The sequence below is a fragment of the Lupinus angustifolius genome, chromosome LG08 (genome assembly GCF_001865875.1).
Source record: "Lupinus angustifolius cultivar Tanjil chromosome LG08, LupAngTanjil_v1.0, whole genome shotgun sequence".
Taxonomy (NCBI): Eukaryota; Viridiplantae; Streptophyta; class Magnoliopsida; order Fabales; family Fabaceae; genus Lupinus; species Lupinus angustifolius.
In genome coordinates this window covers 906,064-930,744 of record NC_032016.1, presented here as the reverse complement: position 1 = coordinate 930,744, position 24,681 = coordinate 906,064, and the positions used below count along the sequence as shown (strand labels likewise).

Genomic DNA, 24,681 nt, shown 5'->3' with positions numbered 1-24,681 from the left:
GTGCAAGGCACAAAATAGATGTAGAATTCAAACAAATGACATATTGGACTTGAGTTATTTAGAGCTTCCTTAAAGAAAACAAGTTACATTATTCTTTATACACATTTTCTGAAGTTATAAAACACCAACAAAATCCATGGGTATTTTAAACATTGAAAACTATTTTATATTAAAACCAAAACTTCATTTTTTTGTTTTTTTACATATTTTCCTCTATCTATATTTTTTGTTGCTTAAATATATTTTTAGACATTTTAATATGGTCATTTTTTATTTTAATTTCCTAATTTATTTTTAATCCTTACTTAGTTGATCGTTTTAGTTTTAACCATTATCGATAATATATCAACACCACAATCAACACATGTTAGATGCCAAAGCTAATCACATCATTGTTCTACACCAAAACCAACATTTTGAAACAAAACCAAAACCCAAAAAATCTATAAAGACTAAACAAAAAATTGTCAAATTTAAGATATTATTTATTGTCTACATAATTCTACAGAAGAAAAAGACACAAAATTGAATCTGTTTTCTTTTAGCCTAGTGCTTTTTGACTTTTGGGCCCAAATTTGCAGTACAGAAAAAAAGATAACATATCTTTAACGGTGTGGGGCCAAATTTGTAGTACAAAAACTAAGATCAAATATTTAAATGGTATCTCATTCATATCATGATCCAATCAGTATACTACATTTTATTTTAAAATTTTTTTTTATTCATATAAATTAACCCGACATATAGAATGAGACATCATTAGGATAGACGATCCGGTGACTACTAGAGCCGTTGGAATGTCACACATAGTCAAAGAAAGACAGTGTGATAGCTGGATGCAACAAAACTAAATAATTTTACTCTCCCCTTTATCGTCCCTTCATGCTTCATAAATTCAACCTTTTCACACTTAAATACTTTCTTTATGTCTCTTCTTTTCTCCTCATTCCCTCCTTTTCTATATTTAATATTTAAACTTCCATAATTCTCTCATTTAGGATATCATCTCATCATAAATTGTAAAAAACTGACAAATTAGAGTTAATTACTTATCAAGTAACAAATAAGGATCTTATATACCAACGGACGTTGGTTCAAGTGGTACATGCTTGATTCCTCTCAAGCAAGAACTCGGGCTCGAGTCTTGTGGATGAAAAAATGTCTGTTGGGAGAGTTAGCCCCACTTACCTGTGGATGTTCCAGGCTCGAACAGGATTGTCTCCAGTATAAGGATACCTGTGAGAAACCAAAAATAAGGATCTTATATAGCAGTGGAAAGGCAGAACAAAAGAAAAAAAACATTTTACAATAAAATAACCCTTTTTGATATTGATAAAAAAAATTATTTTGGTACTAGCAAGGATATCTATCATCCTTTTTAGATAAGGAATTAATCCCTTTCGATACATGGTTATTTGAACAAATGTCGCTCCTAGAAATCAAACATTTAACTTTTTTGATTATTACGTAAATATAGTGAAATCTTACCTCACTATACTAATATTTTATTGTTCAATTAATAATAAAATTAAAAACAAAATCCTTATCCCCATGTAACTAGGGTAATAATTTTCCATCATATCTTCATTACTTCTCCCATTTTCTCTCAAACCTTCATTAACTCTCTCTCTCTCACACATTCATACTACAAAACAAAACCATGCACACTCTCTTCTTTCTCTTTTCCTTATTCTTCTTATCATTATCAACCCATCAACTTGCTTCTTCCACTCTCATGAGAAGAATCCTCCATCAACCCTTTCAACCATTGGATTCTCTCCCTCCATCTCAACAACCACCCATTCTCCCTTCTTCCACCACCATCCCTCTCCAACCACCACCATTTTTCCCATTCTACCCCTCTCCTCCACCACCTCCACCACCTCCTCCTACTTTCTCCACCTTTGTTTCTTTTCCTGCTAACATCTCCTCCCTCCTTATCCCTCACTCTTTCCAACCCAAAAAAACCTCTTCATCCAAGCTTCTCTATATTGTCATCATTACCATCATTGTTATCATTGTTTCAGTTTCAACATTTGTCTGTTATTGTCGACGGAAGCGATATACTTCCGTCGGCAATAATAAGACTGTTAGAACAGAGAGCAGCCTTGGGCTGTTCTCGCAGAATAATGCTGAAACTGAAACTATAAACAGACTGACACACACTGTCCCAAGCAACTCCGACTTTTTGTACTTAGAAACGGTTTTAAACTCGCACCGGATCGATGTTGATGATGCTGATTCTGGTGCAAGTTGTAGCCGGAAAATGGAGTCACCGGAGCTCCAGCCGCTTCCACGGCTTGCCCTGAGACAGCATTACTCGCAGCCGCCGCAGGCGCTTGAAGAGTTTTTCTCACCAAAAGCATCATCTATGGGTGCTAGTGAGTGCTCTAGCCAAAATGGATTAAGCTCTTGGAGAGTATTGCCTGAACAAAGTGTGGAATTAAGCTCTAATTCTTGCTCCTCTACTTCGGTTTCGCCGAATTTAAGTCCTAAAAGATCAAAACTAAAATCATCTGAAGAAACAAGGTCTTTGGCTTCAACATCATTGATTTCTTCACCTGAGAGAAACCAAGTTTTATCACCTTCTTTAGAGAAGAAAAATGATACATTATCAGATAGAACTTTGGTTGAAAATAATGATGCAATTCCAATGTTATCTAATGATTCAAATGGAAGTAGAAAGTCTCAGGCAACATCATCTTCTTCAGGATTTTCATTGCCTTCTTCACCAGAGAAGGCAAGGTATTGTGACAGTTTCGATCAGTCTCCGAGAATTTCGAGTTTTTCGGACCAATATAGGCTATCAGGTTTATCATCAGTGCCTTTGTCACCCACCCTGGTTTCATCACCAGAAAGAGAATTAAGTCATGCTTGGAATGTATCAGAAAAATTTACTAATTGTGTGTCACAGAGAAAACAACATTGGGAGATTCCAGTTTTCTCAGTACCTACTGGTCCATCTCATAGAGTATCATTGTCACTGCCATCACAGCTACCGCGCCGAAAACAATGGGAAGTGCCTGCTGTTTCAGCACCTGTTGATCAGCCGCTTTCGAGGCCACCGGAGTTGACACCTCCTTCCAGGCCTTTTGTGTTGCTAAAACCAACACAAAAGGTTTCTCCTGTTGAGTAGTTGTCAGTACTAAGCTCGCAGAATTCGGGGGGAGACTAAGGAGATCTTGAAACTGGATTTGAAGTCACTGCATTAGGACAAATCGAATTTGAAGTCGATCTTTTTAAGTAAGGTTTTTATTTATGTAAGTGTAAGCGAATATCGATGTATCACTTAGTAGCAAAATGTATGTAAGTGTAAGTTGTTGTTTCAACTTTTATCAAACTATTTTGTACAAATAACTTAAATGGGTTTTTGATTTTGTCATTACTTATAACTACATTGCCTTATAGATATCTCTTATGTTACATTTGGTGCAGAGAATGGAATTCAGTTGAAAAAGAATGACAATAGGAATGAGAACTGATAAAATGGAATGATAATGTCATTGATATTCAACAGCTTGATAGGAAGTGATGTAATATGGAATGAGAAATGATTTCACAGTTTGTTGTATAAATTCCTTACCTTAATTTCAGAGGATATTATGATTCTGACTTATGAAGGGAATTTATGGAGTATTTGGAAGAGTTTACTGGAAATTTGATTTGATCTTATCTTGTCATAGAAGCACTTAAGCAGGTATATGGAAGAATTTATTAAAATAGCTTACCACTTCCTATATGCTCTTTTAGCTCATCTCAATAAAAAGCTAAAATGAGTTTATAGAAAAGTTATAAGCTCTCTGTGTGATAACTTAATCAAGCAAACTACCAGACCAGTAATCAGAATTATTATATATATGGAGCAGCCAGTGTTCTTGATTTTGCTGCATATTGCATGATGAAATGTGTGAAGTAGTTCTTATTGTTAGTAAAGATGGTAGAATGCACCTTAAGTGGTTTGGAAGAAATCATTAGAAGCCTCGTAAGGAGAGTAGATCAAATGAAAACTAGTCCAATTCTTAGAGGAAGAGGAAAAACCATAGGGGAAATGATAAAGAAAGACTACGAGTTTAATGCTTTGTCAATGAACATGATTTATGACAGAGCAACATGATATCATTCGATACATGTAGCCGACCCTACCTAATAGGATAAAGACTTGATTGATGTTGTATTGAATGAGGAAATGATTGAAACATTGCATAAAGTGAAACCAAAGTATAATAGTCCATACTCAGTTCCCCCAGCCAACTCAGGAGGATGGAGTACTTGATCCTAAAAGGGTCCCAAAATATTGCAGTCTTGCTCTTTTACTGTGACTTGTAGAAGAACCATGATATTATCTCATCTTGGATAAAGGTTAAGGCTTGAATTTCTATGGCTTTGTGATAATTTCTATGGTTTTTGGATAGTCAATCCATTATCAAGAATATTTAATGTCCTCTACCTTTTCAGTGGAACGAATTTGTGTACCTCTCAGTGTTAAACTAAGTTTATATAATATATTTGTAATGATAAAGATAGATAAGAGTGACATAGGTTGCCACTAATTTGAAATTTTTTGCCTTTTGCTGTAGTGGAAGGGTATGCATATTTTATGTATAAAAAAGAAACGTTTGGTGCACGAGACTTTCACTTAATAGGATTTAAAGAGGGTACATGTACACAATTTTACCCACAAACACAGATGCTATTTCCAGAATTTAAAATTATGACATCGTAATTATTGAGCAACAATCTTACTGTTATACCAAACTTACCCACTAATTTTCTATACGTATGTGTATTTGTAAAAATGTACAGTGATGATTGTTTTGTTTATTTAAAGTAATACAACTTGAAGCTAGTGGAATATTTGGTTCAACAAACTCAACTTTATTTCAGCATATTCTTTCTTATGCTTGCCCCAAAGCATATACTCTTCTATAAAATCAATCATTTTCATTATTTAGTTTATGGATATCATTCATGTTATCCTCAAGGTTTACCAACTGGTAGAGATTTCTTCATTTCCATGTCATAGTGTGATTTGCTCATTTTCTTTCACAACAATAACAACCAAGTTTTTATCTTACTAGGTGAGGTTAGCTACCTGAATCGAACGACGACATAACGTTTAATCATAAATTATATTTATTGACAAAACATTGATCTCTAAGTCTTTCTTAATTATTTTGCTAAAGTTTTTCTTGATTATTTTCTTACAATAAGATGAAATTAATTTAGCTATGTCTTTAAATAGTTGTCTTGAAATGCTTGCACACAAGAATTTGCTGTGTAACCAAAAACATAAGAATTAGTTAAGTGAGAATAATTATTGCCAATATCATACCATTTTAATTGGGAATGCTTGAAATATATTATTGTATTAGTCTCATATTGTTTAGTATTGGAATAGAATCAAGTAACCAATGTTATATATTGGACTCAAGTCCTTCTTATAATATGTACTAGATATAAGCACCTAATATAAACACCCCATGAGATATCTTGGTAACCGCTCAGTGCTCCCAGGGATGTAGGCGTAATTGGTCGAACTCCGTTACCAAATTCTCTTGTTTCTTCTCTTCTAATCACTTTATGCCTTTATTTGATTACTTGTGGCCAAAGTTGTGCAACGGTCGCTTCCGCTTTTGAGATGTCATAGTGAATGATGTCAATTGTTAGCAAATCCACAAAAACACAGAGGCGCTCACTGACTTTGATGATGTAAGGTGTAATATGGGCATTGGCTTTGATGCAAGTTGTAACATGAGCATTGGTAGAGATGCAGGGGTGTGACATGAGCATTGACTTGGATGCAAGGATGTGACACATACATTAGTTAGCATTGACGCAAGGTGTGTGCTGTGGGTATACTCCTTACGATGGAGTATGATAATTCTTTTGAACTAGGATTGTCAGAGTAGACAATGGTGTGGTAGCAATTGAGGCTTTCCAAGGAAGCTCCAAGGTTCAGTTTGACTGAGTATTGCAGAGGACGATTGTTGGTGAACTTTCGTGTAGATGTTCCAATATATCGAAAGACTTCCTAGCAATAGGTGGCTAGGCGGCGTGTTCCATATGATGGCGGTACAGGAAGCTGCACTACAAGTTTGGAGAGCTATGCTCTTGATAACATCGTCAAGGATACTCATAAGGTCTATGCTGTAGGGGAGCAATTAAAGAGGATTAGACAATGAACAAGGTGGAATTATATATTCGCTAAGGTGGAGATTCTTGTGTAGATTTTGTAAGGAACGATATATTCTTCTATTTCAATCAAGGTGAAGATTTTTTTTTTAGTGTTTAACTATTCTTCTCTTTGTTACATTAGGTTTACATAACATAATTATACAACCCCTTTACATCAGTCTAAGTCGTCTAAGTCCATAACTTGGGCTGTTATCTAGAGATACGAGTCATTACACATGTAACCAAAAACATAAGAATTAGTTAAGTGAAAATAATTATTGCCAATATCTTACAATTTTAACTTCAATACTGAAGGCCCAACTATATCAATTGAGTAAGAGGCTTGGTCTCCAAGTAGTATATAGTCTGAGTTCAGAGCTAGCAAATGTGAAGAATCAAAGATCAAAGCAAACATCAGTGATGTCTCTAATTAAACTTAGCAAGCAAACATTGCAGAGGTTGTGAAAACAAATAAAACAGAAGGGTCTGGTGAAAGGGCGGCCTAGTGTACGAGACTTCCGCTTAGTAGAGTTTGAGAGAGTAAATGTACGCAGTCTTAATTCCTCAACAAAAGAAAATGTTTCCAAGATTTGAATCCGTGACCTTATATCACTAAACAACTTTACAGTTGCGGCAAGCTCACCCTCAAGGGTCAGATGAAAGAAGACAGAAATTGACAGAATCCATGAACAAATTCACTAGAATGGCTGAGGAGGAGATTCCAAAAATTCAAGCTAAAGAAACAGTTGCTTTGTCCCATGTGAAGGATGTTACAGAATATTTTGACGAGAACTAAGGAAATGAAGAAGCTCATTCACTTAGAATCTTCATGGTTGTAAAAGAGTTCTTATTTCTTAACAGTTCTTGACAGGGTATGCAGAGAAGTTGGTATGATAAATGAGCAAACCATAGGTAGTTCACCTCATAAGTTTCCTGTTCCAGTAATCTCAATGCTTACAACCTCTTCCTTCCAAGATCACATAGAAGGCAACAGTATAATAACACTTCTGATTATGATATTACATCACATCACCTTATCTCAGTTACTTAGCTGCATCTATTGTTATGAACAACCAGGAACCAGGTGATTTTGACTGGTTGGAACATAATAAGTTGATTTTTTGCTGTCAAATAGTAAAAATCCTTTTAAAAGATTTTAATTATATATAAACATATGTAAAGAGATCATAGGATATCTTCTAGGGAAATTATCCTTATATAAATAGAATAGGTATGATAAGGTTGTTGTGTGTACAATGGTTTTCTTTTGGATGTTTTATTTCTTTATTTTAAGAGGAGCTGAGGCTGTCATGGTTCCATGCTATGGTTTGGGATTTTAACTCCCTTCCCAGGTAGGAGTGAAATGTTATGCACAAAGATTTTGAAGTAGAGAGGACCTTGTAATTGAAATTACCAACCAATAAAAAATTCAAAATTTGCATCAATACATTTTAGCTGAAAGGCCGTTTTTTGTGTGTATAACAACAACCAAGCCTTTTTTCCCACAAGGTAGGGTCGGCTACATGGACCAAACGATGCTTTAATTCTCTATCATAAATCATGTTCATAGATCTCCATGTCTTTCTTAATCATTTTGCCTATGGTTTTTCTTAGTCTCTCTCTTCCTCTAGGAATTGAATTAGCCTCCATTTCATGTAAACTATAAAATTTAATCCAAACTAGAAATATGCCAAGTTCATCACTCACTCTTCCATGTAGGAATAAAAAATGCACATAGACAATGGATCACTCTTCTAATTCTACTGGTCTTGAATAGTTGAATCCATTCAACTCCTAGTTTTGTTTCCATAAGCAATCACAATCAACATATATCTCTTCTTCAGTACAAATAGAAGTGTGATGATAACCATACAAAGCAAAATTGAGAATACTACGCTAATGCGTGCATGTTACAACCATATGTAGATGATTTTCTCGCATTATCATTCGAAAGTAACATGCAAAAACAATTAAAGCATGAATGAAGACAAATTCGCGCTAAATACCAACATTCGTCTAAGACATTAGCAGTTTCCCTATGGGATCAAAGTTCGTAGAGAATATGTCTAGCATCGGTTGCCTTCTATCTAGTCCAAGGATGCTAGAAACATAATGCATATTTTTGCCCTTGAGGGCAAAATTATTATATAAGAGCTAATCTTTGAACTTTTGCTCACATAATTAAAGTGGGTAGACATTTTAAATACTTTACCAGCAAGTTGTTGTTTCTCTTATGCTCTAAAGAACTCATCATACATATATGATGGTCTTCTCTCTTAATCACTGCAGTTTGTCTGCATCGATGCGTTCTAATATACGGCGTGCTTCTTCCTCTGCTGCTGGCACCACATTCCTTAGTTTAAATCCATCTTTCATTGCCTTTGCCTCGGGACGAACGGTAAAAGTGAAATAGAAATTATTTGATACCTGCATTCGTTCACATAATACAATAGGACAGAATAAAGTTAGTTACAATCTTTAATAACTTGAAAAATGCAAGTATATATAAAGAGCAATATATTAATGAATAATGACTATTTGTTTTCTAAAGTGCAGATTAGTAAGACTAACCTCACTAGATCGCAGCTCCGGTCTTGTAACATGAGCAACAACTTCAACATTGATAAGTGGCTGGTCTGGATTGTGATTTTCAGTGTACAGAACACAAGACTTGAGACGTAAGAAATCCCCCACATCAACCTGTTAGAACTGGTGTCAATGAGAGAAAAGAAACTAGCTTGAAGATAGAAAAAGAAGTGCCCCTAACCCAGAATTCAATGATTCTGTTAGGGTTCTAGATTTATTTGTTATTGAAGAAGAAGTAGAATTACAGAGAGGGTTGAATGCCTTGGATCCCACGATCCAATCCTAGTCTGATTCCAAATCAGAATGTATTTCCTAACTCACTTCTCCCTAACCAACTACCCTTCTATTTATAGCATACTCTTATTAACTAACTAACTAACTTCTTAGGGTGGAGAGGAAAGTTTGTTATCATTAAACCAAACTTTCCTTTTCCCTCTAGTGTACACGTTTTTAATCACAGGTTGCACCTTAACAGGTTGCACCCTATCACTACCCCCCCTTTAACAGCCAGCTTGTCCTCAAGTGGGAAATCTGGAAATTGATCTTGTATAGATGCAGCCAGTTCCCATGTTGAGTCATGTTCTGGTAGGTTGTGCCATTTAACTAACACCAGCAAATTCCCATGTGTATCCTCCTTGCTGTCCCTGATGTCCTCTGGTGCTACTGCCAATTCATGCTCTTCATTCAACATAGGAGGCAATGATTGAACCTCCTGATTAGGCTTAATAGCCTTTTTCAGCAAGGAAATGTGAAATATAGGATGGATTTGTGAATAATCTGGTAGAGCTAGTTTATATGCCACAGGGCTCAACTTCTGTATGATCTGGAAGGGGCCATAGTACCTAGGAGCTAATTTAGCATAGGGTCTAGTTGCTAGGGATTTCAATTTGTAAGGCTGTAATTTCAAGTATACCCAGTCTTCTTCCTCAAACTCAATTTCCCTTCTATGCTTATTAGCTGCCTGTTTCATTAGGTTTTGAGCTTTAGCTAAATTCAACTTCAATTCCTCTAGAATTCTGTCTCTGGCAGTCATGAGTTGGTTCACCTCCTCCACCTTAGAAGGGATTGTTCCAGCCTTAAGCAACACATGGGGATCTCTTCAATACAAGGCTTTAAAGGGAGACATCCCAGAAGAGCCATTATGGTTGGTATTGAACCAAAACTCTGCCCAGTGCAACCACTCTATCCACTGTTTAGGCTTAGATCCAATAAAACACCTCAAGTAAGTTTCCAGGCATCTATTAGTGACCTCTGTTTGACCATCTGTTTGTGGATGGTAGGATGTGCTGAGTTTAAGATGTGTGCCTGCCAATCTGAAGAGTTCCTTCTAAAAATTGCTAAGAAACAAGGGGTCTCTATCAGAAACTATGGTTGAAGGAAAACCATGCAACTTGACTACCTCCTTGAGGAACAAGGTAGCCACTTCCTTAGCAGAGTAGGGGTGCCCCAAGGCAAAGAAGTGGGCATATTTAGTTAACCTATCCACCACCACATATATGGTATCCTTTCCCTTAACCCTTGGCAATCCTCCAATGAAATCCATAGAAATATCCATCCATACCTGTTGAGGAATGGGTAATGGTTGTAGCAACCCAGCAGGGGATAAGGTAGAGTATTTGCATTTCTGGCAGACCTCACAAGCCTCCACAAAGGCCTTGATATCCTTTTTCATACCTACCCAAAACAGGAAATTGGCAATCCTTTTATAGGTCCTAAAGTAGCCAGAGTGGCCACCCATAGGAGATTCATGGTATTCTGCCAAAATAAGGGGAATTCTATGTGAACCCCTTGATAAAACCAACCTCCCCTTGTAGTATAAAATGCCCTGCCTAAGTTCACAATCTGGATGAAAAGCAGGGTTAGCCAACAAGTCTTGTACTATCTTCTTCCATTTAAGGTCTTGCTGTAATTCCTCTACCCATGTACCCACATCATCATTAGAAATCATTGAGATGGCAGAGAACAAAACCTTTCTGGACAGAGCATCTGCTGCAGAGTTTTCCTTGCCTGGTTTGTATTGAATCTCAAAGTCCAACCCAATCAGTTTGACTGCCCATTTAAACTGTTCTTCAGAGAACAACCTCTGTTCAGAGAGGAATTTCAAACTCTTTTGGTCTGTCCTTATCACAAAGTGCCTCCCTAACAGATAATGCTTCCATTTCTGGATAGCTTGGACCAAGGCCATCAATTCCCTCTCATAGACTGATTTTTGTTGAGATTTAATACATAAACCTTGACTCCAGAATGCCAATGGCCTCCCTTCTTGCATCAACACAGCTCCTAACCCCTTGCTTGAAGCATCTGTCTCTACTACAAATTCTTTAGAAAAATCAGGAAGTGCTAGTGATGGTAATTGCACCATGGCTTTTTTGAGTTCTTCAAAGGCCACTGTAGCCTCTACCCCCCACTGGAAAGCATCCTTTCTAAGCAGGTTAGTTAAAGGTTTGGCTATCTTGCCATAGCCCTTAACAAACCTTCTCTAATACCCTGTCAACCCCAAAAAACCTCTCAAGCTCTTGACATTAGTTGGCTTGGGCAATGAATTAACTGCCTCGACCTTGGACTCATCAGCAGCTACCCTTCCTTCAGAAATGATATGACCCAAGTATTCTATGCTGTGTTGCCCAAAACTGCACTTCTTGATGTTGGCTTTGAGTGCATGAGTGACCAAGACCCCTAGGACTAGCTGTAGGTGTTTGCCATGGGCAGCCAAATCTGAACTATACACCAAAATATCATCAAAGAAAACTAAAGTAAACTTCCTTAAGTAAGGTTTAAGTACCTCATTCATCAAAGCTTGAAAGGTGGATGGAGCATTGGTCAAGCCAAATGGCATAACCAAGAACTCATAGTGGCCTTCATGAGTTCTAAAAGCTGTCTTTCCCACATCTTCCTCCTTCATTCGAATTTGGTGATAACCAGACTTTAAATCAAGTTTAGAAAAAACCCTTGCATTCCCCAACTCATCTAACAGTTCCTCAATCAGGGGAATAGGAAATTTATTAGGCACAGTGAGCTTATTGAGTGCCCTGTAGTCTACACAAAACCTCCATCCTCCATCTTTTTTCTTCACCAGAATAATTGGGCTAGAATATGGACTTATGCTGGGCCTAATGACCCCTGCCTCAAGCATCTCAGCTACTAATCTTTCAACCTCTGCCTTCTGGTAATAAGGACATTTGTAGGGTCTGATGTTAGGAATATTAGAGCCCTCCTTCAAGTGAATAGCATGATCATGTTGTCTTGAAAGGGGTAAGCCAACTGGATCTTGAAATACCTACTGGAATTTTTGCACCACATCAGAAATCTCTAAGGGTATCTTCTGAACTCCTCTGGCTTGGTCTGCCCCATACTGAACCAAAATTCCCTCACCTTCTTCCATCAAGACTTGCATGAAAGCACCTAGTGACAATTCTGCTTTGGACAAAGCAGGGTCTCCTACCAGAGTGACCACAGAATCCCCTATTGAGACTGATAGCCTCATTCTTCCAAAATCAGCTTTTACCTCCCCCAAACTAGCCAACCATTCAAGCCCCAACACCAAATCAACCCCCTTGAGGCCAAACAAATAGAAGTCTTGTTGAACTTCTAATTGTTGTATGCGAAGTTCCAGCTGTGAGCACTTCCCTTGGTACTTAATATGGTGACCATCTCCTACCTCTACCACATAGGTTTTGGTTTTATCCACTGCCAACTTCATCCTCTGCACAAGTTCTTGGGAAATGAAATTATGTGAAGCTCCACAATCAATCAAGATCACCACAGGGACCTCCTTCACTCTCCCCCTATCTTCCAAGACCTCACTGAAGTCAGACCCTTCATTGAGTATAAGGATAGTTGAAGGAAAGTGAATGAATCACCCCCTTCCTCTACACTGTCTTCTCCCTCTCCTTCTTCTTCTGCCATCAAGAGCATGCTCAAGCGCTTATGCTTACATATGTGGTCCCTAGAGAAAGGCTCATCACATCTGAAGCACAACCCTCTTTCCCTTTTATCCTTCATTTCAGCAGCTGATAACCTTCTAAATTCACCCCTAATTCGTGAACTATCCCCTTCTTGGAGGGTTCTGAATCCCCCTCCCACACTCCCAACAGAGGACCCTTCCTTCTTGCTACTCCCAGATTGGGTAGAGTCCAAGGTAACCACCTTATTAACTGATCCACCCCTGAAATACCCCCCTGTCTTGGAACCCCCTACCAGAGGTCTCTTATTAACCACCATATTTTTCTGTTCAATTAAGAGGGCCTTCTGTATGATTTCTGGCAGTGTACCCAATTCGTATACTCTCACCTCCACCCTTATTTCCTCCTTTAACCCATTAATGAACACTCCTCTTACAAACTCCTGGTTGATTTCCCTCAATGCCCCCGCATATTTCTCGAATTCTTCTACATAAGCCTCCACTCCTCCTTCCTGTTTTAAGGCCAACAGTAATTCAAAGGGGTAGGGTTGGAATCTCCTCACTACTGCCAGCTTGAAACCTTCCCATGTGGGTTTCGGGTTGCATCTCTCCCACCACTGGAACCAACTCAGAGCCTTTCCCTCCATAGCTACCATTGTTGCTTGCATTTTCTCCTCTGCCGTGATACCCCTCATAGTGAAGTATCTTTCCAAACGTTGGACCCATCCATGCGCATCGTCTCCAACAAAGATAGGTATTTCTAAACGTCTCCACTTGTCTCGTTGGTGAGGATGAAGCCCTGGGTTTCCACTTTCATCTTCGTGTTCACTACCTCCTTCGATGGAGTTGGATTCTGTTCCAATCCCTAATTTTTCTGCTATTGCTGTCATTAAGTCCTCTGTCCTCTTCATTCGTGCCTCGTTTAATTCTAATCGCGTATGAACTGCTTCCCTCTCTTGACCCCAACTGTCCCCTTCCTTCGCCATACTTCTCGTAGAAACCATACGCTACAGAATCAGCAGCAGGAAGATCGTGGGTTATCCCACCCCTCAGGCACCAAGAATGGTGCTCTGATACCAGTGTTAGAACTGGTATCAATGAGAGAAAAGAAACTAGCTTGAAGATAGAAAAAGAAGTGCCCCTAACCCAGAATTCAATGATTCTGTTAGGGTTCTAGATTTATTTGTTATTGAAGAAGAAGTAGAATTACAGAGAGGGTTGAATGCCTTGGATCCCACGATCCAATCCTAGTCTGATTCCAAATCAGAATGTATTTCCTAACTCACTTCTCCCTAACCAACTACCCTTCTATTTATAGCATACTCTTATTAACTAACTAACTAACTTCTTAGGGTGGAGAGGAAAGTGTGTTATCATTAAACCAAACTTTCCTTTTCCCTCTAGTGTACACGTTTTTAATCACAGATTGCACCTTAACAGGTTGCACCCTATCACAACCTGTGCAGTAATTCCTTTTCTTTAGATATATGACACTGGCGAATTGTTTTCCTCAATTTTCTCATTTAGAAACATCAATAACTATAAATAATATTAAACAAGTTTGAGCTAGGGGTAGTTGCTAGAGAAATACAACAACAACCAAGCTTTTATCCTACTAGGTGGGATCAGCTACATGGATTGAACGATGCCATAATGTTCTATCATAAATCATATTCATTGACAAAACATTGAGCTCTAACTCTTTCTTTATAATTTCCCCTATGTTTTTCTTAGCCTCCCTCTTCCTCTAGGAATTGGACTAGCTTCCATTTGATCTACTCTCCTTACGGGGCTTCTATCATTCTCCTCCACACATGTCCAAACCATCTAAGGCATGATTCTACCATCTTTTCTACAATAGGAACTATTCCAACTTTCTCCCTAATGCATTCATTTCCAATCCTATCTTATCAGAGAAATAGAAGAGCAAAAATGCTTTTGCAGGAACGTTACTGTAATCACACACAAGGCCCTAGAACTACACACAACATAAATTTTTTAACTGTTGTGTTTTAGCAAAATCAAGTTATAATATCTCCTTTCTTTCACTCTCCCTTCTACAATGAAAAGCTTCTATGCCATTTTTTGTAATTAACTGTAGTTGAATTTGATTTGGCTATGGATCAAAGGTTGTTCTAGCTGTGCACATAGTACAGAATCATGTGACAGTATTAGACATATGGTGATATTTTAAATAATGGAGGAAATACTCACTGGTCTCAGGAAATCAACATGATCAACTTCAAGAAAGCAAGGAACTAATCCAGCAAATGCATATGCAGTTGAGAAAGCCAATTCGAATGCACGATGCATCAAGAAACCTCCAAATATTCGACCATGGATGTTCCTTTGCTGTGGCTGGCATATTAAAGCATTCTCAAGGCGGGTATCCCTCAGAAGAATGCTGTCTCGGTCAGCTAAGGCTGGCATGTCACAGAAAATTCTTCCCTCGGCCAATAGGACCTTTAGTCTACTTACTTCCCCGTTCTCGATGTCCCTTCTTTCCTCACCTCTTTTCCTTTTTCTCAAATTACTTCTTGCTTCAGCTTGCTCATAAAGAAGTTTTTCGTGTGCAGTTTCTGGTGCAAGTCGATTCACGGGAGCAGCCTTACCAGTTTGCGAGTCTCGAGCAACAAATATGAAGTTGGCTGTTAGTGCTACTGCATCTGAATCACCCCCCTCTGCGTGTATTTTAATAATGCATATGATGTGGAGCAAGCATGATGAAATATAAAAAAGAAAATAATGAGAATGAGATTACTTGTTGAGATTTATGAATCAACACCCGAAATTATTGTCATACGATGGATGAAATGAGAAATTAATGTTATATGAAGGATGCAACATGATAGACCCTATCATGAGAGGGAGTTATAAACTGAGAAATTAGATTGTTTTATGTTCGGAAACCATCAACTACAAAAACTGTCAAAGATATGTGCTAACCCTGAGAAATTTACCTTCTTTGGACTGAGTAACATCCAGTTGAATCTCTATTGAGGAGCGCCCGACCCATATAACCGAACCGACTATTTTGAGATCAATGTCAACACTAATTGGCTTCTTTAGTACAATCTTGTCAACAGAAGCAGTGACAAGTATAAGTGGCCTTGTTGTGCTAGCTTCATCAGAACAGTGCTATTACACAGACAAATTAAACATAAAAGAGTTTATACCTTGACTGATTCTAATCAAAACCTAAATATTCCCAAAAAAACATGAAGAGGGTTTATACCTTGACTGAAATAGTGCCAGCTAAAGCATCAAGATCTTCAAGCAACTTTCCAATCCTAACCTCATTCCAAGGATCCCTATACTGTTCTCTAAGCACAAAATCAGTTGAGAAATTATACAAAATACTAGTCCTACTCTTTGAGGGCATTTTAGTAAACAATTCACTTTGTGGAGGAGCATCTCTTGGTGGATCAAGTAATCTCTCAAATATCTTACCCCTTGCTTCCCAAAGGGCGGTGGTCACCGGAGAATGGTACATCCCTGGCCATAAGGCAATGGGTTTCCGGTCACCGGAAGTGGTGGTTGATGGATGAGGATTGTATGGAGGGATTATTGTGGCAACTGGGATTGTGCCATTAACGGTAATTGTGGTGTTGGGTGGTGAAGAATTTGAATTATCCATTTCGGTTTTTTCAGGATTTGGGAGATTGTTGTTCCTAGATATTGGGAACACTTGTGTTCACCTTTTCTAACTGTTTTCTACCTATTCCCAAATCAATCGATTACTTACTTCATTACTCATTAGTTAAAGTTAAGAGTTTAATCATTATACTATGTAAGAGTTATGTGAAAGTTTTTTTAACAGTATAAACTTTATACATAATCACCATATTATTTATTTATTTGTATTATTTATTTAAGAGTTAATAATGATAAAGCATATATTACATGACATTATATATTCAGTTTTTATATATTTCATTTTTCTATAATTAGAATATATTTGTTGTATTCAATGTACTTTATATTATAATTCTGTATGTTTATGATAATGTATAGTTTAAGGTGGGAGATGTGGTTAATTAATATGTTGGTGGTGATTAATTAGAATTATGTGGTTTTTTGTAAAAATTAAGTAATGTGAAGGGCCAAATAGGAAATAAAAATTACACCATGGTAGAGTTACACCATGTTTTGGCTTTATATATAGTATATTATCTATACATACATTTCTTTTCTCTTTTCTGAATCATTTATTATCCATATAAAAAGGGAATAAACATTCATTTCATTTCTTTATGTTTTTTACAATTTTACTAACTTGATCTATCAAAAATCGAAAAACACAAAATTTTGTCTGAAAATTTTAAATATCGATCAAATTAGTCATTTTTAGGACATATTAGTTCTTCTAAAATGTTATAAAACTTGTTAAAAAAAGACTAATTTGACAATAGTTGAAATTTTTTGGGACAATTTTAGATTTTTTTTAATTTTTGAGGAGTAAACTATTAAGATAAAAAAATATAAGGGACTCAAATAAGTTTTTACTCTAAAAAATTGTATACATAATTAATAATGATATATTGAACATATAAAAAACTTCACGTCATGAATATATAAATATTAAACTCCTAATTTATTTTATAGGGAATATATGTATATTATGAATAATAAAAGTTATTTTATGCAAATATTTTAATTTTGACTATTTAAATAAAACTTTAGGTATCTAAATTTAATCACCTAGTGGTTGAGGTCTAAACAAAATTAACCACCCAATTTAAGGAAAGATTAAACTTAAGAACTAAGAAGTCTAAGGAGCAATTTAAACAAGAATAATAATTGTATGAAGCATGCTATTGGTATCTCATTTAAGTATTTAACTATCAAGTGGATGCAATTGTTATAAGTAGTACTCCTTTTTAAAAGTATAACTTTATTTTAGAGCGTTATTAAAAAATATTGGGTGTCTTTTCAAAGAAATAGGCATATGCACTTACCATTTAATTTTTTTTATAATAAGTATTTACTTAAATTTATTTATAATGTGTTGTTCGTGTATAAAGTTTTTCTAGACATAATTATTATACTTTATTTGAATTCAATTACCACCTGAAATTTTAGGAAGGGTTGGTGTCACAGGTTTTTGGGGAAATACAACCAGTGCAACTACTATTGGGCTGGGCTTATAACGATTAGGGTCCCAATTAAATTAAAACTTTTAATTGAATATTTTTTTTACTATTTTCTTATTATGTCTATTTTTATAAATGCTATACTAGTTCTATTGGGTTTTATAGTATCATCTTTTTATTTGGTGGAGATGATAGTTAAAATTATAGTGTTTTGAAATTTAAAATTTATAAATTTAAAATTTATGCAAAATTTAGTATTAATGCTTCATATATTTAAAAGTTTTTGATAAGTTTGAGCGAGCCCCTTATTTTATTCAGGGTGATTGGAATTTTTCCACATTCGTAATTAAAAACAATTTTATGAAATAAAATAAAAATTAGTAAAATAGTCTATAGACTAGTTAACATATAAAGTGAATGACATTTCTGGTGTCTACATATTGCCTTTTCTTAAATATCATGCTAATTGAAATTAAAAACTACAGAACTAAATTTTAGTGCAATTTGTTATTAACCCAATTCCCTTTTTTCTATTATCTCTATTAGCATGTCGACAAACATTTCATATTTATTGACCTACATTCTTATTTTTAGTATTAAATATTTAATTTTTATATATTTCATTTTAGAGAATTATATCATATTTTTGTATTTAATATACACGGTATTATAATTTTGGTGATAGAAATATGAAAATGGATTGTGATTTTATTAAAACTACATTGAATGTTTGATATTTTTGATTTTTGTGTATTAATTTCCTCTTACTTTTATTAGTAGTTTTTTAGTGTAAGAAAATATTATAATTTTAGTTAATTAGAAGAACAAAATAGGTAAGAAAAAATTACGTTATATATGTCGTTATAAGAAGTTTTGACTTTATATATGTGAATGTAATTTCCTCTAACTTTCATTAGTAATTTTTATTGTTAGAAAATATTGTAATTTTAGTTAATTAGAATGGTAAAATAGGTAAGAGAAAATTACACCACATAGGTAGTTATAAGAAGTTTTGATTTTATATATGTATGTAATTTCCTCTAACTTCCATTAGTAGTTTTTTATTGTGAGAAAATATTGTAATTTTAGTTAATTAGAAGGGCAAAATAGGTAAGAGAAAATTACACCATATATGTAGTTATAAGTTTTGGCTTTATATATACTAGCATGTCGACCGGAACTCCGTGTTAATCGATCCGCATTCGTATTTTTTCTAATATATAATGTACCAGTTTCATATTATACTATTTAAGAAAAACAATTTAAACATAAAAAATGCAATATATGAAGTCAATAGAGAGTGAAAATATAAATAAGAGAGTGTATGAAAGATTAATGATATATTAATATAAAAAATGAAAGCAATGGAGTAATATATGCAAGTTTATATTAATTATTATAGAGATATTACAAAGGATAAATTTGGAATATAAAAATTATGTCATGGTGGTGATTATTATTTGTTTTGGCTTTATTAATAGTATATATATAGATTACTATTATTATATTATAAAAACTAGCGTGTTGACAGGCACTAACGTGTCTGTCAACCCGCTTTCCTATTGTATGTAATGTGTATTCTACATATAAAAGTGATTTTTTATCTAATTAATTAAAATCTGTTGAGAAAATCTATTGCATTGGTCACAATGTATATCCATTAAATTAAAAAATAGAAATGCATGAAATATATTGCATTAGTCACAATGTATGCAATTGAGTAAAGAGTATGTGAATATTTGACATTTAAAACATCAAGACTACACGTTACAAACAATATGAAAACGGGTTGACAGACACAGAAGTACTTGTCAACACGCTAGAAAATAAAATTAAGTGAAGATATCAAGACTCTATTCTTGATGAACACAATTGTATATGCATCTTTTCTTTAAGATTGAACAATTACCTCAAACGAATATATATTCAAGTGTAAATTACAATATATAATACAACTTAATATGTAGAATACACATTACAAACAATAGGAAAACGAGTTGACAGGCACGGTAGTTCCTGTCAACACGCTAGTTAAAGATAAAATTAGAAGTTATAAAATATGAAATAAATGTTTATTAGTATAAGTATATATAAAGATGAAAGTATAACTTATACAATAAAATTAGAAGTTATAAAATATGAAATAGGAAAACCCAAAATAATTCATGAAAGTTAGGTTAGGTTTTTCCTTTATTAAGTAGTATAGATATGCAACTTATAGTTAATATATTTGAGGTGGTTATATAGTATTATATGGTTTTTTTAAATTAAAATTTTGAAGGGCAAAATAGGAATATAGAAATTATGTCATGGTGGTGGTTACACCATGTTTTAGCTTTATATATAGTATAGATATAGATGAAGTTAAACTAAAGGTACTATCAACATTCATATTAAATTTTATATTTTTCAATATTTTATCCAATGATGTAAAAACCGTACTGTACCGGCCGGTTTAACCGAAAAACCGGTGAACCGTTCTCTTAACCGGTACGGTATAGATGTTGAACCAATCAAATATCAAAACCGGTCAAAAATTGGTCAAAACCGATGAACGGGTCGGTATTTGACTAAACTGATCGGTTTATACACATAAAACTCATTACAATGTGACTCATCTTTCCAACCCTTATTCAACACTTCAAGGCACATGATTCCAAGACATGCTTAGATTACACATTTTGGTTCCTAAATTCGTGTGTAATCTCAGTGATATTTGTGTAATCTTGGAATACTGTCCGAAGATAGGATTTGGTGCAAAAATATAATATCGATATGAGACAACTTTGACTTCTTTGTGTTAAATGTTAAAACTCCAATCTTATTTGTTCTGTAGACTGAGTTGTGCACTTGTGTCATTTATTTATATTTTGCGGTTGTTAAGTGATACTTTTGGATTGATATATGTTTTGTAATTTAGACTTTGAATTTGTTAAAGACTTAAAGTTGTTTGTTTATGTGAATTTTGAGTAGATTATGAATATGAATTATAAATTTGAGTATCTACCTATTTGGAATTTTTTTGTTATAGGTTTATATATATAAATATAAGTAGGTATGTCCGATTTTACCGGCATGTAGTTTAATTACTGAACCACCGGTTAAACTACTGTACCACTATACCAGTACCCTGACCAGTTTGATAACTTATACGGTTTTAACAACACTTATTTTATCTCAACTTTTATGAACTTTTATGAATTTAAAAGATATGTCCAAGGAATACATAATAGTATTTTTTAAAAGACATGCCATGACGTGAATGTCCCGTGAAGTTAGTATAATAATTCTATTTGTTGGTATATTGTTCGTCTTATTTATTGGACAATAATAAAATATTTTGAAATTTTAATCAAATGTTTTATGCAGCTACATGGTGTTTCTTTTATTTGATCCAATACATTTTTTTTATAACTTGCATCAAGTACATAAGATAAACAAGCATAAAAAGGTAGTACTAAGATTTTATGGGAAAGGATAAAGTAGTATGTTTAATGAAAGAAGAAGTGATACTTTAAGTTTAATTTCTTTTTTTATCTTTTATGATTGCTTAGCTTATCCTATGCATACTTTAAAAACACATAAGGAAGGATTGAATTGTCTTTCTCAAAACTCTTTCCCTAACAACCAGAAATAAAATCTAAATGTACCAAAAAAAAAATATAAGTTTTATCTAAAATAAAATATGAAACTTCTAATCTTGCATGATTTGTCTGTAGAAAACTAAGACCCCATTACAACTTAGAACATTTCGAAAACTTGGAACATGACTTCTTGAATCTTTATCGCATTAATTGACATATTGTTGAATTTCCAAGAAACTTATTGTAGAATATTGATGAGTGTGACTGTCAAAGGAGAAATAAATATTCTTAAAAACTAAAGAAAAAGTAAAATATAATAATATTTGTATACTTTTTATTTATGGTGAAATTATACTTTTATCCTTGCAACTAAATGAAAAAAGAGAATTTCTCTCTTCCGTAGTGAAGAGGATCTTGTTCCAATATTGATTATCTTTAATGATCTCTTTAATATGTATCGTTTAATTAATGTTCCAATACTTAAGTGGAAAGGGATACATAGTTGAGGGTGTAAGACTGAAATAGCGAGATCTTCTTCACATAGGGTAAGGTAAGTTGAGATATAATGGTGGAATCAGACTCCTCTCCATTACTGGAGAGGTCAGTTAGAGTTTTTAATGTATATTGAAGGGTAAAAATATAATTTAATATAAGTCAAAGGGATAAAAATGTCTTTCTCTTTTAGTTTTCATGTGTATTTTTACCTCACTGTCCTCTCCATTACTGGAGAGGAGTCTGACTCATAATGATGGGGTTAATAGTAAGAGATAAGCTAACAATTCAAATTATTTTAACAAGCTTTTGCACATTTTCTTTCTAATTAAAGTAATAATAATAAGATTTAATTGGAAAGGTAAATGATAGAATGCAAGAGCAAACATAATGTCAAGTAAGAGATACTTAAGTTGTTCTAATAATCATGTCTACTATCCAAAACTCATATTTTTCTGATAATGTTATTTGCATACTCAAATTCAACACTCAACCTTGACATCTATTTATTTGAAAAGAAAAGTAGTAACAACTCAAATGTCCTATTTTGTAATTTCATTTTTTTTTCTTTCCATAAAGAGTAGTGTCAAAGTTAAGTATAACCCTACTCTATTTTTTATTCAACAAAAGGTAGAAGTATTTGTTAGTGTTCCACCACAAGTAATCCAAGTCGTGTGAGGCTCGTGTAGAGTCTCCCAACATGCTCGCCCAGCATCCTGACAGATTGGGGGCAACTGTTCCTACCCGGCGAGCCAAAGATCCACATGCTTGGTCGCCGAGGTAGGTCCCGCGTGCTTGGCCCACCAGAGTTGACCTTAGAGACATCCCCTGGCATGCCATCTGTACCTCACCAACCCACCTGACAGCACGACAGACTGATTGCAGAACGGCTACCAAACCAACCACAGGCTAAAAGACAAGAGTGACACAGAGTACGGTCCTGGCAGACCGTCTGACACGGGAAAAGCAACCCCCGACAATACCCTTAGTCGGCCACGTGTTGCACTACCTGCCAAGAGCCCAAAGTCAGCTCTCCCCTCTATAAATAGGAGTCTCTACCAACAGGAAGTATCTCAATCTCTCTATTCTCTAGCATTACTCATTCTATTACTTTCTACCTTCATATTCTCATACTCCCATACAAGGTACCTCCACTGGCGGGTCCAGCTCTTCTACATCATCTTGCTACTTTGACGTCCTTCCTCTTCGCCCTCCTCAACAACTGATCAACTATTATTCCATACCTTTGTGTTCTAAGAAAGAACAGTTAGAACCCTTCTATAAAAAAGATTGATTATCTAATCATTTTATATAATTTGATAGCAACAATGCTACTTATTCGACTTTAGTGGAAAAGTGAAGCCTATGAGATGAATGAACCTCATAGAAGAAGAAAAGGCAAAGTTAGAAGCTAACTTCTAATCTCACACCAAAGTGATTTGCTTTGTTTTCAAACCGCAAGTAAATATAAGTAATGAGTAGTGTGAATATTGATATGTTTTCATATATAGACATGGAAGGGTTATGATGTTAATTTAAGATCATTTGGGTACCAATATAATCAAAGTTATTGTACATGATAATCAATTTTCTAAATTGCGCATTGCATTAGTGCAATTATAAAATATTACGGGAAAATACATGAGACATTTATAATTGTGATCACAATTTCGTTATGGAGAGATTCCGAAAAGTAGAGTATGCATTGCATTAGTGCAATTGCATAATATTGCAGGAAAATGCATATGACCCGGCCACAATTGCTTTCACAATTTCGTCATGGAGATTCCGAAAATCAGAATATTATAATTGATTGTTGTTGCAAAATGTAATTTAAAACACTGAACTATTTCCATTTTGAAAGCTCATTTGAAGGCAAAGAGGTGAGTGAGAAGTGGGTATATGTAGGTAGATGAGGTTTGTATCAATTTATTTAGGTTCTTGTGGTCCTAGAAAATGATAGAGAACAAAATAAATATTGATCAAGATTTATTCAAATTGAAATGTAGAACATATTCTTTTCATTTTGGATTCAATATTATATTGTACTGGAAAAAATAACACTGAATTTATATATAAGAGTTCAACTTGAATTTCTTATTTGAACATATTATTATATTCTTGCATGTATTTAGTACGTTATACATGTAATATTCCTTTCTAAAGTACTTTTTTTCTTTCTAAAACATTATATTTGATCAAGCCACTTTATATAGAGAAAGTGTATATAAGATTTGAAAGGTCTATAAAAGAAATAAAAACGCTGTTAAAATTAAAATATTATTTTCGTGTAGTTTACTACCATCCATAAATAGGTAGTTATTTCCAATTTGGTGTTTCAGCAAATTCATCTATTATATATATTATTTATAAAACTTAAACATGATTATCTGTGTGTAATTTTCACTCATTTCATTTGTTCCTAATAGTTTCCTCTCATGTTATCAACATAGTCAATTGTTACAAATGTATATGAATGTGCATGTCAATATCCCCCTCCCCAACTTTAATACCCATATTCTAAGGAATGAGACTCCTATGAGAAGAAGTTATTAATTTTACATTTAGTTTTAAGGAGAGAAATGTCATATCATTATATTTTAAGGAATAAAATGTTATATCATATTGTTTCTTTCCTTTATTTTTTATGTATTTTTCTCTCTATTAATGGAGAGGATCCTAACCATATTCTAAGAGGGAAAATTATATCGATAAGTAAGTAGTTATTTTCAATTTGGTGTTTGGGAAAATTCAAATATATAAAGTTCAAATCTAAAATTCTACTACATAATCTCATTTGTTATTAACTATTTCCACTAAGGTTATTAACAACATAGTCACTTAAATTATT

The 24,681-nt window shown here is 34.5% G+C and overlaps 2 protein-coding genes across 3 annotated transcripts; one reads left to right on the top strand and one right to left on the bottom strand.

Annotated features, from left to right (window-relative positions):
- LOC109353496 (formin-like protein 1) lies at window positions 1,575–3,405 on the top strand. Its single transcript, XM_019595796.1, has one exon. It carries the CDS (start codon window positions 1,661–1,663, stop codon window positions 3,134–3,136), a length of 1,476 nt encoding a protein of 491 aa, XP_019451341.1. The 5' UTR covers window positions 1,575–1,660; the 3' UTR covers window positions 3,137–3,405.
- Window positions 7,957–16,377, bottom strand: LOC109354426 (acyl-coenzyme A thioesterase 9, mitochondrial). Of its 2 annotated transcripts, XR_002108549.1 has the most exons (6): window positions 15,897–16,377; window positions 15,622–15,799; window positions 14,876–15,342; window positions 8,746–8,874; window positions 8,364–8,601; window positions 7,957–8,320 (listed from the first exon to the last, which is right to left on the bottom strand). XR_002108549.1 is itself a non-coding variant. In XM_019596918.1 (5 exons), exons 1-5 carry the CDS (start codon window positions 16,296–16,298, stop codon window positions 8,455–8,457), a joined length of 1,323 nt encoding a protein of 440 aa, XP_019452463.1. In that variant the 5' UTR covers window positions 16,299–16,377; the 3' UTR covers window positions 7,957–8,454. The 2 variants fall into 2 exon arrangements, 1 of the variants encoding a protein (XP_019452463.1); XM_019596918.1 differs by having other exon boundaries at window positions 7,957–8,601.

Coding starts and splice junctions, on each gene's coding strand:
- LOC109353496 (XM_019595796.1), top strand. CDS start 1,661: ATGCACACTCTCTTCTTTCTCTTTTCCTTATTCTTCTTATCATTATCA.
- LOC109354426 (XM_019596918.1), bottom strand. CDS start 16,298: ATGGATAATTCAAATTCTTCACCACCCAACACCACAATTACCGTTAAT. Junction 15,343..15,621: donor TGTTACTCAGTCCAAAGAAG/GTAAATTTCTCA, acceptor AAATACACGCAG/AGGGGGGTGATTCAGATGCA. Junction 8,875..14,875: donor ATGTTGATTTCCTGAGACCA/GTGAGTATTTCC, acceptor CAGTTCTAACAG/GTTGATGTGGGGGATTTCTT.